This window comes from Danio aesculapii, chromosome 23 (genome assembly GCF_903798145.1).
Source record: "Danio aesculapii chromosome 23, fDanAes4.1, whole genome shotgun sequence".
NCBI lineage: Eukaryota > Metazoa > Chordata > Actinopteri > Cypriniformes > Danionidae > Danio > Danio aesculapii.
The window spans coordinates 49,454,702-49,474,023 of record NC_079457.1 but is presented as its reverse complement, the minus strand read 5'-3'; the positions used below and the strand labels follow the sequence as shown (position 1 = coordinate 49,474,023).

Genomic DNA, 19,322 nt, shown 5'->3' with positions numbered 1-19,322 from the left:
ATATGAGAAAAGTGCACTGTGACCATACACACTCACCGGCCACTTTATTAGGTACACCTTACTAGTACCGGGTTGGACCCTCTTTAGCCTTCAGAACTGCCTTAATCCTCCGTGTTCTAGATTCAACAAGCTACTGGAAATATTCCTCAGAGATTTTGCTCCATATTGATCATGATAGCATCACACAGTTGCTGCAGATTTGTCGGCTGCACATCCATGATGCCAATCTCCCGTTCCACCACATCCCAAAGGCGCTCTATTGGATTGAGCTCTGGTGACTGTGGAGGCCATTTGAGTACAGTGAACTCATTGTCATGTTCAAGAAACCAGTCTGAGATGATTGGAGCTTTATGACATGGTGCGTTATCCTGCTGGAAGTAGCCATCAGAAGATGGAGACACTGTGCTCATAAAGGGATGGACATGGTCAGAACAATACTCAGGTAGGCTGTGGTGTTGACACCATGCTCAATTGGTACTAATGGACCCAAAGAAAATCTCCCCCACACCATTACACCACCACCAGCAGCCTGAACCGCTGATACAAGGCAGGATGGATCCATGCTTTCATGTTGTTGAGGTCAAATAACGAGTGCTTATTTGAGTTACTGTTGCCTTTCTATCAGCTGGAACCAGTCTGGCCATTCTCCTCTGACCTCTGGCATCAACAAGGCATTTGCGCCCACAGAACTGCCGCTCACTGGATATTTCCTCTTTGTCGGACCATTCTCTGTAAACCCTAGAGATGGTTGTGCGTGAAAATCCCAGTAGATCAGCAGTTTCTGAAATACTCAGAGCAGCCCGTCTGGCAGCAACAACCATGCCACGTTCAGCGTCACTTAAATCCCCTTTCTTCCCCATTCTGATGCTCGCTTTGACCTGCAGCAGATGCTCTTGACCATGTCTACATGTCTACATGCAGTGAGCTGCTGCCGTGTGATTGGCTGATTAGAAATTTGTATTAACAAGCAGATGGACAGGTGTACCTAATAAAGTGGCCAGTAATTGTACTTCTACCTTGATATGTACAAGGCAAAATGACCATGTCAGAAAAGTTGAACACACTGTGAAAAATCACATGACAAAACTTTACGTTACTTTAACAAGTCAATCAGGTTTCAACTAAATGTTTAACTTGTTAAAACAAGACTGTTTTACAGTGCATATGGAGATATATTGGTGACACAAACGCATTCAGCTACAGTGTTTATTCTGGAGTTGTGTGAAGAACTGCACCACACAATAATGCTTTATTAGTCCATAATATGTTCCTGTAAATATCACTCATGTAAAAAGGAAACGGTTGTGTACGTCACAGCGCCCCCTACTGTTCAATTCTCCCAGAAACGGCAGTCACAGTGTGTTTTTGTTGGGTGATGTAGGCTGCAGAATTTCCTATAAGCCTGTGTTAAAGTTACTGACTCAAATCTGCAGCGTTCTGTGAAATGTATTTTAGAAATGGGGAACTTTATAAATGATGTGTTCAGATTCTCTGAAAATCAGTTTCTGTCCTGTTGGTCTAATATAAGCGCTTGAGTTTTATTCTGACAGGAGCTTTTCATTCTTCATCCGTCATTACTTTATAAATGTGACAGGGAGGGTTCAGGGTTCAGATTTAAACTAACAACACACCTCAGGCATGTGAGATGCTGCATAACTGGTCCATTTTCTCCAGAATTAAATCAATGGTTTTATTTTCTGATTCACTAATGCAATACTTTGCTCCTCTTTATACATTCCCATTGTAATGTCCACCCATGCATTGAAGAGTAAGTAGCAGTAGTAGTAAACTGTATGTGTTATGGGCATCATCATATTGCTCCATTAAAAGAAACAATAAAAACAATACAAAACACAATCATTATTATGCTAATTAAGATAAACTCTTGTTAAATGAACCCACTGAAACAGGCACAAAGGATTTCTGATATCAGTTTAACCTACACTAGGGACTCTATATCTCCTGCCAGAGGGAGGACAGTTGAAATGAGCTGGATCATTCAGAATCCTCTCCACCTGACTGAGGACGCAATGCAGATATAAAACTGGAGGATTACAATATTCATCGTGCCCAACACTTCTCCATCCTGTCTTTAAGAGATGCATCAGCTAGCATATCTAACAAAGCTTTCAAGAACAGCATCATAGGCATCTTGTTAACTCCAGAAACCTCTGTAAAACACATTCTCTGATGTAAACGAGAGCAAGAGCAGTGTGCTAAAGGACATTTATTTTATGCATTGGTTATCTAAATCTGACCAATCGGATGGGGCCTTGCTATCTTTAACCCAGTAGCTGGTGTTCTGTTATTGGCTGGAAGCTGAACCAGGAGCTGAAAATAAACACTAGTGGGCGGAGTCGAGATGAGAGAGGAAAATGACAACAGCCAATGAGAGTCAGAATATCTGCATATCAGGTTTACTCTCATTCAGAGCGTTTTAAAGACTCAATATCTGACAGTTTTATAGTCGGAGTTAGAATTAAATACATCTGAAGAACATCTTTACCTGCTTATTTAAATATTATTGTGTAAATATATGATTTAGCAATTTAAAATGGCGTTTTTCTAGAGAATTGTCAACTTGGTAGCTATATCGTTATCATAATACTCAACAATAATATTGCATATTAGTCCAGCAGCATCACGGTGGCACAGTGGGTAGCACGATTGCCTCACAGCAAGAAGGTTGCTGGTCTGAGCCCTGGCTGGGTCAGTTGGTGTTTCTGTGTGGAGTTTGCATGTTCTCCCCGTGTTGGCGTGGGTTTCCAGGTGCTCCGGTTTCCCCCACAGTCCAAACACATGTGCTATAGGGGAACTGATCAACTAAACTGGCCGTAGTGTGTGAGTGTGTGTGTGAATGAGTGTGTATAGGAAGGGCATCCGCTGCATAAAACATAAGCTGGATAAGTTGGCGGTTCATTCCACTGTGGCGCCCCCAATATAATAAAGGGAATTTGTCCAGTATCATACAGCAGCACAGCTTTAGACATCATGATGGGCTGCTAAACCCAGTTTAATCACAGATGAGCTGATCTGACTGTCAACTCCAAACACACTTACAGGGAAAACTCACGCCTAGCTTCAATTTATGTGTTCAGTTCCTGATAAACCAGATTCCAGTGTGTGTGAGAGACAAGAGAGGGCAGAAGTGATTCAACAGGGTCAGTTCAGTCACGCCCAGTGCATTCTGGGTCACCACTGACAGTCAAACGAGTAGAGATAACACAACGTCCTATAATGATCTTATCTTAATGCTTTACAGGAGGCCTGTTATGCAGAAATCACTTCTGACATAGACTGACAGAAGACTGAACACACACTCACACTGAAGCACACATGCACACCTGACAACACACACTGCTGTTTTACATCTGTTGCACAGCCGTCTGTAGCTCCGCCCTCCCTTGAATCTCATTTGCATTTAAAGCGACAGTCACCAAAACACCACGATTAGGATGAGAGCCTGAAAGGGTCAGTTTCAGAGAGCTGGAGAACATTATCTGTGTGTTATTCTCAGCTCAAACACACACACACACACACACACACACACACACACACTAAAGATAGCAGAAGAGGTGTTTTACAGCTTGTTAACAGGGCCATAATAGGTCCCCTTTAAGATGCATTTAAACACAGATGAATAAATGAGAGCGGAGAGCTTTAACTGTGAGAGAGAGGAAACTGAAAATGACTCAAGAGTGTGAAGAGTGTCAAAAGTAGAGTGTGGGAACCCTCAAGCAGAAATCACCCTCATTTAGCCTAGACAAGTCAATTTAATATAAGAAAAATGACCAAAAAAAGACCAAAATCATTTCACAAGGCAATTTATTTAATTCCATATTAAATCAAGATGCCTTTGTTCATATTCTAATACATTAATATTAGGTGTGAGTTATAACCAGTGTCAATTTCACCAGTTTTGGCATAGATTGAATGAATGAAAGGCACTGATAGATACAAAATCTAATAGCGTAATCAATGGAGTGTGAACCTGTTAAAGCACAGAAGGCCTAATTAAACATGAGCTCAGTGTGTCTGTGTGGATTAGAGCTGGGCCAGTCATTCAAAAGAAAATCAGCTGAGATTCACATCTCATCAGGGAAAGAAGTAGTAAACCTGATGCGTACTGTTCATATTTTCACCAGGCAAGTTATGGACTTACATTTTCAACAATTATGTGTGCAAAAGATCATGCTTTTAGCATGCACACTGCCTTGTTGCAGGAACATTAACAATCCTGTGCACAAAATATCATATCTTAAGCATGCAAAATGGTTTCTTGCATGCGAATTAACAATTCTGTGTAAAATATCATGTTTTGAGCACACAAAATGCTTTGTCGGGCGTGCATTAATTCTGTATGCAAAAAAAGAAATTGTTTATAGCGTGCAAAAGGCCTTTATGCATGCGCATTAACAATCCTGTGCTCAAAAGATCTTGCTTTGAGTGCAGAAAATGGTTTGTTGCATGCACATTACCAACTCTGCATGGAAAAGATCATGTTTTGAGTGTGCCAAAGGGCTACTTGCATGGGCATTAACAATTCTGTGTGTAAAATATCATGTTTAGAGCGTGGAAAATGGCTAGTTGCATGCACATTAACAATTCTGCATGCAAAAGATCATGTTTTGAGCAAGCATTAATTCTATATGCAAAAGAAAGACAACTGAGCATGCAAAATGCCTTGTTGCATGTGCATTACCAATTTTGTGCTCAAAAGATCTTGGTTTGAGTGTGGAACGCGGTTTGTTGCATGAGCATTAACTATTATTTATGGAAACGATCATGTTTAAAGCGTGCAAAATGCCTTGTTGCATGCACATTAACAATTATGTGTGCAAAATAACATGTTTTAATCATGCAAAACAGCTAGTCACATGTGCAATTTAGAATGCAAAAGATCATGTTTTAAGCATGCAAAATGGCTAACTGCATGTGCGCTAACAATTCTGTGTAAAATATCATGTTGAGAGTGCAGAAAATGGCTTGTTGCATATGCATTAACCATTATGTAGGCAAAAGATCATGTTGAGCATGCGAAATGCTTTGCTGCATTCACATTAATTTACACAATAAAAACTAATCATGTTTAGAGTGTGGAAAATGCCTTGTTGCGTGCAAAATAACAATTCTGTGTGTAAAATATCACGTTTTAAACCTGCAAAACAGCTAGCTGCATCCACATTAACAATTCAGCATGGAAAAGATCTTGGTTTGAGTGTGGGAATTGGCTTGTTGACTGCACATTAACAATTATGTAAGGAAAAGGTCATGTTTTGCGTCCACAGAATGCCTTGTTTAAAGCATGTTAACAATTCTGTGATGAAAAGATCTTGGTTTGATTAGCATTACATGAACAGAGCATGCAGAGTTACACACATTATTAAAACAAACTAATCAGGCATCAAACACACCCGGGTGTGTATCAGAAGTGCTACTGTGAAAGCCCCTGAAGAAACAAAGAGACACCAAAGGGTTCCTGAACTGGTAAAACTGGAGCATCAAGCTGATGAATATCAATAAAAAGGAAGAGCTGTCGTTTCTGAACAATGAACCACAGAGGAGAGAAGAGGGAAAGCAGGAGTGGGTAAATGTCCAACACATGACCAAACTTAATCCAGAGGAGGTGCACTTTCAGGCCAAACACACACACACACACATAACACACACATAACACACACATAACACACACATAACACACACATAACACACACATAACACACACACACACATAACACACACACACACACACACACACACACACACACACACACACACACACACACACACACACACACACACACACACACACACACACACACACACACACACACACACACACACACACACACACACACACACACACACACACACACACACACACACACACTTGTTGGAATCAGTCCAAAGCAGGTCAGGGGAACTTCCCTTCACTCCAACACACATTTTAACCTACTTTTACCTCACACTTACTTTGTTGAATACAGTTCCCGTGGGTTATTAAAGGGATAGTTCACACTAAAATGACGGTTCTGTCATCATTTACTCACCCTTCACTTGTTTTAATCTAGCTGGAGTACAAAAAAATGATGTCTTGAAGAATGTAGGAAACCGGTAACCATTGACTTCCATAGTAGGAAAAACAAATACTGTGGAGGTCAGTGGTTACAGGTTTCCAACATTCTTCAAAATATCATTTTTTGACAAAAAAAAAGAAATAATGATAATAATAATAATAATAATAATATATTAATAATAATAATAATAATAATAATAATAATAATAATAATAATAATAATAACAATATAATGATAATAATAATAATAATAAAATAATAATAACAATAATAATAATAAAATAATAATAATAATAAAATAATAATAATGATAATAATAATAATAATAATAATAATAATAACAATATAATGATAATAATAATAATAATAAAATAATAATAACAATAATAATAATAAAATAATAATAATAATAAAATAATAATAATAATAATAATAATAATAATATATTAATAATAATAATAATAATAAAATAATAATAATAATAATAATAATAATAACAATATAATGATACTAATAATAATAATAAAATAATAATAATATAATAATAATAATAATAATATAGTAAAATTATAATAATAATAAAATAATAATAATAATAATATTAATAATAATAATAATAATAATAATAATAATAATAATAATAAAATAATAATAATAACAATATAATGATAATAATAATAATAATAAAATAATAATAACAATAATAATAATAAAATAATAATAATAATAAAATAATAATAATAATAATAATAATAATAATAATAATAATAATAAAATAATAATAATAACAATATAATGATAATAATAATAATAATAAAATAATAATAATATAATAATAATAATAATAATATAGTAAAATTATAATAATAATAAAATAATAATAATAATAATAATAATAATATAATAATAATAATAATAATAATAATAATAAAATAATAAAATAATAATAAATAATAAAATAATAATAATAAAATAATAATGATAATAAACTCAGGCTGGTTTGGGAAAAAGGGAAGAGTGAATAAATAGCAGAATTTTCATTTTTGGGTGAACTAACCCTCATTCAAATCTACAATTGGGTTATAACCAGGGCCAGACAGAACCTGCGGACATTTTTCATTATATCTGCAGAGAATTTTGTCAAACATCTGCAGAAATAAGTGTGTAGAATAACAGAACATGTGCTGCAGTTTATTACAAGCTTTCTGTAGTCTAATATACAACACCAACACACACACTATACAGCAGAACACACACTTCTACTGTCACTTTTTTATTAACTGAACAATAAAAGTTTACAAAACTAAAAGTTGTATAAAAGAATCCCATAATGCAACTAGGCATGGGACGATAACCAGTTTCAAGGTTTACCGCGGTTTGGAAAAGTCGGGTTTTCTGTTATACAGATCCTCTGGTATATGTACAGTAGTGTTTTTTAGGGGTTCGAGTAAGAAGCACTGAAACCCTCTTGTTTTTGTTAGGATTTTTATTATTATTATTATTATTTTACTTCTGCTATAATTGCTATTGCCCAGGCCAAACTGTAAGGCCTAGAGGCTTCAAAATTTGTCAGACGGTAGCGGGCCTTACTGCTTCTCACATCCAAAGACTCATCCAAATCAGCCCATAGGTGGCGCTACAGCACTAAAAACAAACTAATGTTAGTATTATGGCCCACACTCGTACACCGTTTCTCGTAGACTCAATATACATATTAGCAGTCCTTGGGTCAGCCTGAACAAATGAGGAGCACACGTGCAGATTTTGAACCGTTTTTCCGCTACACCAATCTTTGTCTGAAACATACTTTAGCCAGCTAGTGCTAGTTTTACATGTTTTGTTTACATGTTTTTTAGGGCAACCGTATCCCCAGCAGAAAAAGACCCTCCACATCTAAAACTTAAGATCAAATATATTGTGTTCAATGGGGGAAAAGCTGTTGTTTCTCTACCCAGACATTAAAGTAGAATATATTGATCACAGTACCGCCCAAGGTTATCATACCATCACAATCTGATACCGGCCCATGCCTAAATACAGCTCAGAAGCAGAAATAAATAAATAACTAATAATAATAATCACAAAATATGGAAAACTGCTAATTTACAGCTATTATTACAGTGTACCTGTGAGCAGACCCCCTCATGACTACATATATTTGACCCAAAATAACCTAGCTAGTCTGTGAAACGAAATCAGGAAGTGATAGAGATGGGTCACACAGTTCACACTGTAAAGCAGCCACATCAAACAGAGCCGTGTGTGTGTGTGTGTGTGTGTGTGTGTGTGTGTGTGGTGTTATTCAAACAACACGAAAGCAGAAAACAGAAGCTAACCTCTATAAAGCCTCGATTATCCTCGCCAAAACCCAAAACATGCTCTGTTCTCCAAACACTTCATGCTTAATGGACTACTTTGCAGTGATTTGAGCAGTTGGGAGTGGATAAATGTTTCCAGATGGAGCTTACCATGACTGAAGCTACTTTAAGACGCATTACACTATTATTTGATGATGATGGAGGAATATTTGGAGAATGTGTGTAGTCAGTAGGCCTGTCGCAATAATCAATATATCCACTACATTCACTCATTCATTTTCTTTTGCTTAGTCCCTTTATTAATCTGGGGTCGCCACAGCAGAATGAACCGCCAATTTATCCAGCATATGTCTTACGCAGTGGATGCCCTTCTAGCTGCAACCCAACACAGGAAATTACACACACTTATTCACTAGACAATTTAGCTTACCCAATTCCCCTATAGTGCATGTGTTTGGACTGTGGGGGAAACCGGAGCACCCGGAGGAAACCCACACCAACACGGGGAGAACATGCAAACTCCACACAGAAACACACACTGACCCAGCCGGGACTCGAACCAGTGACCTTCTTGCTGTGTAACCACAGTGCTGCTTATTAAGAATTACTATTTTTTAAAATTATATATGCAATAATGACCCTGTTATTTTACATTTGATTGTTCAATTTCTGTAGTTGAATACTGTTTATTTATTAAATTTAGCTTGTAATTTATTATGATTTATGCATAGAAAAAGGCTTGATCATCCCAGTCGATCTAAAGGAATGAAGCTGTTCAAATCATCTGGTGAATTTAGATTCATATTGATATATATCACAGATAAACTAAATATCCCAGTGTCAGATTTTTCCAACATCTAATTAAAATGTGCTCACTGTTTACTCTCCCTCAAGTGGTTTTAAACCTTTATCCGTTTTTATGTTGAACAGAAAAGCAGATGTTTTGAAGAATGTTGGAAACCTGTGACCATTGACATCCATTGGAAGCAAAATAAATACTGTGGAAGTCAATGGTTACAGGTTTCCAGCATTCTTCAAAATATCTCCTTTTGTGTGTGTTCAGCAGAATGAATGAAGTCAAACAGGTTTGGAATAAGTACACGATGATGTAATTTTCATTTTTGGGTGAACTGCCCCTTTAAGCTGTAATTAGGTTTAAAACGTGTTGTTATGTTATTTAAAACATGTACTTTAAATGGCACAGTTCACCCCAAAATGAAAACTCTGCAGTTTACGTACTGTTAAACACAAAAGAAGATATTTTAAAGAATGCTGAATACCAGTAACCATTGACTTACACAGGATTTGTTTTTCTTATACTATGGACGTCAATGGTTTCCAGCATTCTTCAAAATATCTTCTTTTGTGTTCAACAGAATAAAGAAACTTAAAGGATTAAACCCCTTGAGGAAGAGGAATAAGTGAGTGAATATACATTTTTAGGTGAACTATCTCTTTAATTTTCCCTTGACTGCTTGGCCTGTTGGGATAAAGATATATAAGATATATATATAGCAAGAAGGTCGCTGGTTCGAGTCCCGGCTGGGTCAGTTGGTGTTTCTGTGTGGAGTTTGCATGTTCTCCCCGTGTTGGTGTGGGTTTCCTCCGGGTGCTCCGGTTTCCCCCACAGTCCAAACACATGTGCTATAGGGGAACTGATCAACTAAATTGGCCATAGTGTATGAGAGTGTGTGTGAATGTGAGAGTGTATGGGTGTTTCCCAGTACTGGGTTGCGGCTGGAAGGGCATTCACTATGTAAAGCATATGCTGGAATAGTTGGTGGTTCATTCCGCTGTGGTGAGCCTAGATTATTAAGAGGGACTGAGCGGAAAAGAAAATGAAGGAATGAAATAAACAGAGCTGTATAGTTTTTATAGTGTCTAACAGTAGTGAGGTACAGTAAACGAATAATAAAAATAAAGATAATTCAATGGATCGTCATTATAGTTTCAACAGGACCGTTCCCTACGCCTGAGTGCTGTTAAAATCCTCATACAGTCACAGGCCTCAAAAACACATCATCATACACACGCTACATTGCAGATCCTGTGATGTGACTATTGGGAATGAACACACGGCGAGATCGAGACTGCAAACACATGATGTACAGCACTAATAAGCAGAAGAGCAGACTTTAGCATGCAGATACAGCAGCATGTCTAAATCTGCAGACGGCGCCATGTTCAAACAACATTCCTTCAGAGAGAGAGAGAGAGAGAGAGAGAGAGAGAGAGAGACAGAGAGAGAGAGAGAGAGAGAGAGAGAGAGAGAGAGAGAGAGAGAGACAGAGAGAGAGAGAGAGAGACAGAGAGAGAAACAGAGAGAGAGAGAGAGAGAGAGAGAGAGAGAGAGAGAGAGAGAGAGAGAGAGAGAGAGAGAGAGAGACAGAGAGACAGAGAGAGAGAGAGAGAGAGAGAGACAGAGAGAGAGAGAGAGAGAGAGACAGAGAGAGAGAGAGAGAGAGAGAGAGAGAGAGAGAGAGAGAGAGAGAGACAGAAACTCTCAGACTCTCAAAACAACATGACATGTCTCAACATGACGCCACGTTCCACCCAGCAAAGACAGAAAAACACATTTCTTGTGTTTCTCTTCAGTTTACAAGCATGCGGAAACCTTCTGGAGGTGTCACTGTCCTGGTGTTATTATATTATTATTATATTAATCTCATATTAATCTTCCATCACAGCACCGCTATGTTCACCTCACAGCTGTAACAGCTGAATTCCTCCAAAAGCCTGACCATTCTCCCTCATTTAATCATCTCTTTCAGTCAATCAGTCAATGTTTCCAGACAGAATCTGTTTTTCATACTCTGTATCGTCCAAAACTCAAGTTTATTTGATGTGTTGGTAAATATATTTAGTCATATTCTGTACAGACCTTTATTCTGAGATTAAAATAGGTCAAAAACTCATTTCATATTACAGTTTTCCATATTTTGTGCTTCATGTCTTTATTTTCCCTCATTTATTTCTGCTTCTGAATGTCATTATGGGATCTCGATCTTTCATTCAACAACGTTTAACCTTGAAAACGTGTGTTCTGCACATGTATAGTCGTCTGCAGTGCTGTATTGTGTGTGTCGGTGCTTCATATTACGCTACAGAAACCTTGTAATGAACTGCCAGTTTTGGGTAGTGAGTTCATCAACTCCTCCAGAAGCTGAGACTGGATATGACTGGACTGCACATGCTGATGTTTACATACTTGTGTACATATATACAGTTGAAGTCAGGATTATTAGCCCTCCTGAATATTAGAATTTCTCCAGCACATCTCTGATCATAACAGTGTTAATAACACTTCACCATGATGACAGCACATAATATTAGACTAGATATTCTTCAAGACACTAGTATTCAGCTTAAAGTGACATTTAAAGGCTTAACTAGGGTAATTAGGGTAAAGTTAGGGTAATTAGGCAAGTCATTGTATAACAGTGGTTTATTCTGGAGACAATCCAACACTAATATTGCTGAAATACTGTGAGAAATTCCTGAATCTGTTCAACATAATTTGGGGAATATTTGATAAAGAAAACAAAAATCCACAGGAGTGTGAATAATTGTGAAGTCATCTGTACACTCGCGCAGAGTAAGTCACACTCGCAGCACAAAAGACTATTGACATGTTCATTAGAGAGCTGCATGCAAACACAGCACTCCCCTTAACACCTGCCAATAACTCAGACTCTGCTGAGTAAATACAGATTGATGCTCTTAAAGATCTCTGGACGAGGACAGACAGAGCTCTCTTTTCTTCTTCTCTTCCTCCTGCTGCTGGCAGCATTTCCAGCCGATCATCCGTTTATATTCCTCCTCCGACACACACACACACACACACACACACACACACACACACTGATCTGCTCTGCCAGACACACACACACATAGATGCAGCGAACACAAAGACATCTGACTGAAGAAAAGCTGGGCAGGATGAGTCAATGGCATGATATCTGGACTCCAAATGGGGATTTATTAAGCCCAAGGTATAAAAACTATCCAGTGCAGATTAATATTTTACACTGTATAACACCATTTTCATAAAAAATGATAATAATAATAAAGAAGTAATGATATACATATATATAAATATGTAATAAAATAACAATAATAATAAATAAATAAATAATATATAATATAAGAGAGAATAAATACTTGATGAAAAACTGCATGTGTTTATATATATATATATATATATATGTTAGGGATGTGCTGTTTGGGGAAAATATCTAATTGTGATGTTTTTTTGATAGATATTGTAATTGTGATTTGATTTATGAATTAATTCAAGCTTCAAGCTGATTTTAATTTAATTCAAGCTTCAGCTCAATAATCTGTGTCAACAATTCAGCGACGCTCTTAAAAATGCCCGATTTTTGTTTGGTGTCTGTGACTTCGAAACCAACAATATTCCTATATTACGAATGCTGTTTTTCTTAATTCGTCTATTAATGCTTGTGAATCAGCAGATGTCATCATCACACTTGTCAGCACTTTCCTGTGTGTTTTCTGTTGTTATTGTGAGTAATTCAGTTGTGCGATTCTGATTGGGCAGAATGAAAGTGTGCTCACTCAGTAGGTTAGTTATAAAGCCGAGGTCAGATCACATGATTTCAGGCATAGGGTGTCGTGGGGAGTCGTAAACGACAAATGGGCATCGTGACACAAGATTCAATTGTTTCTTCTCGTGTAATGGCATAGTTCAATTAAATTGTATTAGGGCTGGGCGGTATATCGAGCTCTGGGGTTATATTGATATGATTCCCCAACACGGTATTATCTAATATCGTTCATATCGATATGGTTTAAGGCCACATGTGCGCATTCTGACCACTCCAATATAGCACGCGAGCTCCTCTTGCACAAATGTGCGCAAAGACTGATTCACTCCAAGAGTCATACAAAAGATTTGTTCAAAATGAACGAATCGTTCAAGAATGACCCATCACTACACGCGACATGGAGGAACATTCAGTGCTGGTGTGGTGAGAAATCTCTCTGACTTCCCGGACAAATTTGACTCCCCTTCACGTGCAGCACGTCACACAGCGCCTGCAGCTGTCACAGCGGTTTATCAGTAACCTTTTATCGATAACTTCTTCCGCAATTGACAGCAAGAACGAACGTAGAAGCCTTGTCAAACTGACAAGCAGCACCTGAATGTGTTCACAAGAATTAAAAGCGCAAAAATGGGAGGAATTTATATCGCATTTCAACAGTGAAACCAGCTGATATTCACTGATAATGAGTTCAGTATTTATTACACGACGCTCTCTTCTTTACATTTACTCTATAACACTCTATAACAGCTCTGCCTTCTGCTCTGTTATAATGACTGTTTACATTTATATACTGAACCAACACTTCATCACAGCACTCTGAAACGGTTTCATTACATCTCATATCTACAGTCTATTCGCTTTCATCTCCTTATTTAATATTCAGTAAAGCAAGTTTAGTCAAAACTAAAGAAAAAGTGCAGGATTTTATTACATGGAGGGAAAGACTGATCTTTAGATATCTTCAATATGTGCACTGTTTAATTATTGTGCACAATACACACATGTAAATGTGTAACTAATAATACATACAGCTGATTTAATTGCTTATAAATCACATATTATCATTCGAATGTTGTGCGACAGCTTTAAGCAGGAGAAAAACCTGTACTGTATTTATTTAATCAAAGATGTAAGCAGCTGTTCATTTCTGTGCAGATGTTTACTTGTAAACAGAGAGGGAAAGCCCTGTGTTTGAGTTATATTTTGCTCAAAAATGTTTAATAAAGTTTTAATAAAGGCTTTAACAATCAATTAACCATTTATGGAAAATACTGGATAAAGATCGTATACCGTCATTCCTCCTAAAAATACCGGGGTATGATATTATGCCCATATCGCTCAGCCCTAAATTGTCTATACATTTGTTTGCTTCTCTTGATTTTTCCTCCTTTTTAAATCCTGTATTTTTCTATAGCGTATACATTTAACTGTACTAGTTTTTGGACCGTTATTTTAAGTTATTTTGTTAGATGAGCTCCAGATTTGGCTTCAGTACTGACTAATCTAATGTATATGCACTAATATAATACTGTAGAGCTTCCTATTAAACATTAATTTAAAAGAGAGATTTGTGGGGGGTGTACCTATATATGCTGAGCACTGTTCATATATATGCATATATAAGGTCACGAGCACTTTTATAAGCATTTTACTACACATGTGTGACTGTTTATGTGACAAATGACATTTTAATTTCCATTTAAAATAAACTATTCTTTCCAAAAACACATCCTACTGAGCTCAAAGCTTGAAACACAGATACTACACCTACTAGAAAACTGACAATACTTCTACATATCAAGCCAGACCGCCAACTCTCAACACACACCACCCAAACGTCTGTATAACTCTTCAGATCAGACATGAAAACACACACTCAGCGGACAGCTCAGTTACTCTGAGATCTGTTATTCACACTGCACTTTTTGATATGCAAAATAAATCAGCAGTCATCAAGCGCGCGCAGATGTGATCAGCTGTCCATACACACACTGAGAAAAATCTACATTTACACACACACACACACACACACACACACACACACACACACACACACACACACACACACAGATTACACTTCTAAATGGCTGTGTAAATCACATGCAGCAGGAATGTACAGTGTGTGAGTGTTACGACACTGCTGTATTTTGCTTTGTAGCAGCAGAGATGATGGCGCAGTTACTCATGCTTTCATGATATAAAGAGGAACATCGTCATGTTTACGTTGAGAAAAACACACTTCCTTATGCTTTTTTAATAAAATACATGCATTTACACAGAGTTTTTAATTCCACAGGGTTTAGTAATGATGAAATCTGTTCTCCACACTAACATTTTTATTTCATCATAAGAAACTAACACATTCTGGATGAACATTTGAGTCACACTAGCTGTGTTTAAATCAGCCTGTGTGGATGTGCATTTCCTAGTATCGCATGAGAAACGAGTGATGGAGATGACTGAATTCAGATAAATTAAATTAAAAATATCATTAGAGTTGGAACTAAACTGTGCAGAGCTGTGGCCCTCCAGGAACTGTTTGAGACACCCCTGGCGTAAAGTGAAAATCCCTTAACGTGGCTTAATATACCTAAAAATCTACCAGAGAAGCACGAATGCTTAACATAACAGTTCTGATTTTATTTTCTGAAATTCATGTTTATTTGAAAGGTTTTTGACAGGTAAAATGTGAACATTCAAACAGTTTCTCTGGATAGGGGGAATTATTTTTTGCAGTTCTCTAATTTGATGATATACAACCCTTTTGAGAAGTAAATAGTAGCAGAGTCGATTTCTTATAGCTGTCAGCTGAGTAAAATAGTGGCAGAGTAAACTTGTAGTTCCTCTGAACAGAGTTAAAACATTTGCAGAGTCGTATTCGTATAGCTCTAAATGGAGTAAAACAGTACGAGAGTAAATTTCAAAAACTCAAAATAGAGTCAAATATTACATGAAAGAGTCAAATATTTCCTCAAAATTGAGTAAAATTAACTTTTAATAGAGTAAAATGACTCTATTAACAGAGTAAGTTTCACTCTCTCTAGAGAGGGACCAAATGTTATCTTTTATAGAGTCACATTTTCTTCAATTTGAGTCAATTTCACTGTGTACTGTTCCTTTAGCTGTGGAAGCAGGGCTCATTCTTTTGATAGTAGTGTTAATTACAAGTAAAATTTGATAGAAATTGGGGTTTCCCTGCTTCCTGTTAAGGTACATTAAGACATGTTAAGCTTTCTTCTCAAAATAGACTTCAATGTGGGAGTAAATACCTAAAGTCTGACACCGCTTTTTTTTTTCCATATTGTGACGCAGTTCCTATAGAAATGGAATATTAAGTGAGTAAACAGTGGGCGTGGGAGTACTGCGAGCTGATTGGATGTAGTAAAGTAGGCGTGTCATTCAGAAAGATGGGGAAAAGGGTTTTGGGTAGAGTTATTACAACCTAACAGACTCCTCCTCCTGCACACCGTTTCTGTTTGATGTCATAGCGATGACAGCTGGAGGGGTGTGGTTAAGTGTGTTAGCCCCGCCCTATACCTCAGCCACACCTAATAAAGGGTAAACTATTGTTTAGTTAATGACCTGCACAGATGAACTGTTCAACACAACACTGTGAGCTCACAGCATCACTATGGTCACTTTTCATGTCTACTTTATTGTGGTATTGTTGACTTTATAGAATAGGGTCTCCTTCTTTTTACAGTAGTTAGTGTTCATTACTAGTCAAGTATGACAGAAATTTGCGTTTCTCTGGTTGATGTTTAGATACATTAAGCTAATCACGTTAATGCTTCCCATTCACTTTGAATGGATTGACTGCATTGCGGATCTGTTGGCGCCGCTTCAGTGGCGTTGCTTGCTGCAGAAGTTGGGAATTTCTCAACTTTTCACGTGCAGCTGACACGTCAGCCAATCCGATCGCTTTATGCAAATACCCCAGCTCAGACAGTAGCCAATTGCGGACTAATTTCATTGGCTGGCGCTGCTATGACGATCACGTCAGCCCCAACTTCAGACACACCCTCTGTCAAGCGTTGACGCTGAAGCCCCGTGTGAATTGATCGTAAGCGTTTTAGGGGCCGTTCACACAGAATGCATTTTTCCTCTCCATCGCACTACTTTTCTATTGTTTCTCAATATAAACACGTGCTGACATGTGTGACCATTACGCTCGTGTCTTTTAAAGCAGCATACACATAAGTGCTGTGTCAAATTAAAAGATCTTAACTTTCACACGCAGCACAGCTCACAGTAGTGGACCAATCAGAAGAGCTTGGAGGCGGGGCAACCGCTGTGAGCTTCTGTTTAAAGTAGAAAGTTGGCATGACAACCGTATTATTTACCGTTATATCATGGCGGAGGAGGCGCTCATTGTGGCTTTGTCCAGAATATCTTGAGCATTTTGGAGAGGATAAACACATTCTGTGTACCTTTCCGTGATATTGTTGTATCCTGCGAAGTGTCCCATTTTTGGCACTGTTCACACTCCATAATTTGCATCCATGCATAAAAAACATGCTAAATTGATTAAATAGTATTCTGACAGTCCAAACAGGTTAATCTAAAACCAACGTACACCACAATGTACACCTACAGTTATTGTTGTGAATTAATCTTCACAATAAACAGCCTTCTGTGAAAACAATCCCTGCTACAGAAAAACACCGCGTTTTAAACCCTTCCGTGATGTCGTATCGTGCGAAACGTCCATTTTTGGCACAGTTGGCACTCCATAATTTGCGTCCACACATTAAAAACAGGCTAATTTCTTTAAATACCGCTGTGGAGGGAAGCGTGTGGGTCTCCAGCACAGGGTTTCTCTTACCTGAGCAGACTGGAGAGCGTATGGGAAGAGCTGTGTCCGCCAGTACCCACATTCCCGGAGGATCCCGCTCCACCGGCGGAGCCCGAGCCGGCCGATTGCCGCTTCCCGGACAGGAGCTTCTCAACGGCGGCCAGATTCCCAGTGCGCGCCGCCTCCAGCAGCTCCTGCTCCTTCCCCATCCCTCGGCGGAGAGGCAGACGATCACACGGACACACGGATCCACCGCAGCCCCAAACCACATCCACCCGCCGCTCGACGCGTTTTTTCGGCTGGTGAGCTCCGGTGCAGCAGCGGCGGCTCCGTCTGGATTCTTCCCGCTCCAAGCGTCTCAGCTCCGGGGAAACTTTCTCTCCCTGCGCCCGCACAAACTTCCTCTGGCTCTCCTCGACACGTCACTTCCTGACGGGCGCGCTCCTTGGTGACGTCGCGCGAGAATTATAATTATTATGCACGATCATTTAATTACACTAATGACGGCGGAGGAGCATTTAGGGGATTGAAATCGATGGACGGCGGCCGTATGTGGGGAAGTCTAGAAGGGATACAGCTGCGGATACTCACTTCAATACAGCACTGTACAACAATGATATTTTTACATTACTGTGAGGAAGATGTTAATAAAATACAATTTAATGTAAAATTTACTATATAATATGAATAATACTCTGCATATTTCTTGTTTTTACATTACTGTAAGTGTTGGGGTAGGAGTAGATGTTAATAAAATACAATTTAATGTGTTATTTCATCAACAATAGGTATAATATTCTGCATAATTACTGTTTTTACATTACTGTGAGGGTTGGGGTCAGTGTAGATGTTAAAAAAATACAGTTTATTGCTTCATTTAATAAATAAAATGAATAATACTCAGTATAATTACTGTTTTACATCACTGTGAGGGTTGGGTTTAGGGTTGGCGTAGGGGTAGGCATTAATAAAATACAAATAATAGATAATTTCATAAATAATATCAATAATTCTGGGCCACATAGCTTCCAGCCACAGCCGTATCAAAATATGGAGTTTGCATGTTCTCCCCGTGTTGGCGTGTGTTTCCTCCGGGTGCTCCAGTTTCTCCCACAGTCCAAACACATGCACTATAGGGGAATTGATCAAGTAAACTGGTCGTAGTGTATGAATGTGAATGAGTGTGTGTGGGTGTTTCCCACTACTGAGATGCAGCTGGAAGGGCATTCGCTGTATAAAACATATGCTGGAATAGTTGGTGGTTCATTCCGCTGTGGCGACCCCAGATTAATAAAGGGACTGAGCTGAAAAGAAAGTGAATGAATATTAAGTGTGGGCCTGGTGTAAGCAGCATGATAGCCCCTCTATTGGTGATTGGGTAAATTGTGAAAGAAAGAAGCATTGTGGAGGAATCTACTTTACTTTTGAGGTGTATCAGACTTATTTCTGAATCATGAATGGATTGATTACTGCAATGTTAACAACTGTTGAATGCACTGAATCTGGAACAATGTAAACCCCCAATATAACAATGTAAAACAATGTAAACTAATTTATTTTTGTTT

At 38.0% G+C, this 19,322-nt stretch overlaps 1 protein-coding gene across 5 annotated transcripts in view; it reads right to left on the bottom strand.

Annotated features, from left to right (window-relative positions):
• Positions 1-18,202, bottom strand: part of LOC130217711 (ankyrin repeat and SAM domain-containing protein 1A) — a 128,281-nt gene extending 110,079 nt beyond the window's left edge. For all 5 annotated transcript variants that reach the window (XM_056449889.1, XM_056449888.1, XM_056449890.1 and 2 more), the window contains exon 1: positions 17,788-18,202. In XM_056449889.1, coding sequence (XP_056305864.1) covers positions 17,788-17,966 — 179 coding nt within the window. In that variant the 5' untranslated portion in view covers positions 17,967-18,202. The remainder of the gene's footprint in view (positions 1-17,787) is intronic.
• Positions 18,203-19,322: the final 1,120 nt, after the last annotated feature.